At 48.6% G+C, this 1,454-nt stretch overlaps 1 protein-coding gene across 1 annotated transcript in view; it reads left to right on the top strand.

The window, feature by feature from the left end:
* The first annotated feature begins 734 nt into the window (after positions 1 to 734).
* NDFIP1 (Nedd4 family interacting protein 1) overlaps positions 735 to 1,454 on the top strand; it is a 93,653-nt gene continuing 92,933 nt past the window's right edge. Inside the window, exon 1 of the mRNA XM_011939782.1 lies at positions 735 to 978. Within this exon, the coding sequence (XP_011795172.1) occupies positions 735 to 978 (244 nt within the window). The remainder of the gene's footprint in view (positions 979 to 1,454) is intronic.

The following is a 1,454-nucleotide window of genomic DNA, read 5'->3' on the forward strand; positions in this document are numbered from 1 at the left end:
TGCTTAGAGCACCCTTTTCCCTAAGTGCTGAACTTTGGTCTCTGCCACTTGCATCCAAAGTGCCCAATGGACACCAAGCACCTCCTTCTCACCCCCTTCATCTGGTGAGCCCCTGTGGCTGGAAGTGGGGAGCTTAAGTGAGGACAGAGGCAAATGTCCATTCCAGAATTGGGGTCCCTCATTTCTTTCTCTTCACCATGCTTAGCATGATCCAAAATTACATGTATTTATTTAATTGCTTACCTGTTTACCTTTATCACCCCTGCACCCCCCAAGAATGTAAAGTTCCATTTTGTCTTGTTTAACTTGGTATCTCTAGTGCCTGGCACATCATAGGTGTTTATAAGTCATTGAATGAATAAATGAATGTACAAAGAAGCTGGCTTGAAATCAGACCACTGAGACCCCCAGCGAGGTCATAATTGCAGAAGAAACATCTCAATGCCAGGCACTGATCCTGGGATGTTTGAAATTTCTGTGCCCAAGCTGTGTGCACATTGGGGCATGTGTATATGCTGGGTACAAGGCTGGATACACAATCAATGCTACAGAAACCACAGATAAAGGGCTGAGTGTGACAATGGGCTGTTGGGAGGAGAAGTTCCATGCAGATTACAAAGGGTTCAGAAAGGACCAGGGAATTGAAAGACAGCTGTAATTAGAAAGCATAGGCATTCAAAGCTGCCTGGAGGTCAGAGGGGCTGGGCTGGCGGGCTGGGGAGATCGGGCAGGAAATGGGCACGGAAGCCCTGCAGTTCAGGGCTGACATAATTGGACAGAGAGCGACAGCCAGTTACCATGGTAGCAGCCAATCCGAGTGGCTGCGTATGTGGCAAGGAGTCAAGGTTTCTAAAGAAGGGGCTAAAAATGCTGCCTTTGTTCCCACTTTGAGCGAGTTGCCATCAGATCCCTGCGGGGGTGACGTGGCATGGGGACAGAGCCAACAACTGCTGGCCACCATGGCTGGGAGGGAGCCACGTGAGGACCCGGGGGACTGGCTGGGGCTAGGGAAGCTAAATATGTCATTCCATGGAGCTGGCTGTGCCTCCCAACATAGAGCAGCGGCCAGTGGCTTGGGTTTCAGAGTCTGAGAGTCCAGGGCTCAGATCGCAGCATGGCCTCTTAGCAGCTGTGTGACCTCAGTTTTCTTCCATACAAAATAGGACTACTATTATCTTTCTTGCAGGGTGGTTTGTAAGGATGGAGAGAAGTGATGCATGTCACACATTCACTTAGTGAGTGGTAGATGCTGTTGTTATTTTGACAGACAACAGCAGCTCCTCCAAAAGGCTCTTAGCTTCTGGGGAGTAAAAAGCAGGTTTTGCTTCTTTAGGGGTACCAAAAAGGCAGCTAATAAAAACTAAAAAACTCCAGCAGGTGACCAGCTAGACTAACAAAGTGGTATTTGAAAAGAAAACGTTCTTCAGGCAGGCTTGAGAGCTGTGAGTGATCAG

The sequence above is a fragment of the Colobus angolensis genome, unplaced genomic scaffold (genome assembly GCF_000951035.1).
Source record: "Colobus angolensis palliatus isolate OR3802 unplaced genomic scaffold, Cang.pa_1.0 Scaffold183, whole genome shotgun sequence".
NCBI classification, from domain to species: Eukaryota; Metazoa; Chordata; class Mammalia; order Primates; family Cercopithecidae; genus Colobus; species Colobus angolensis.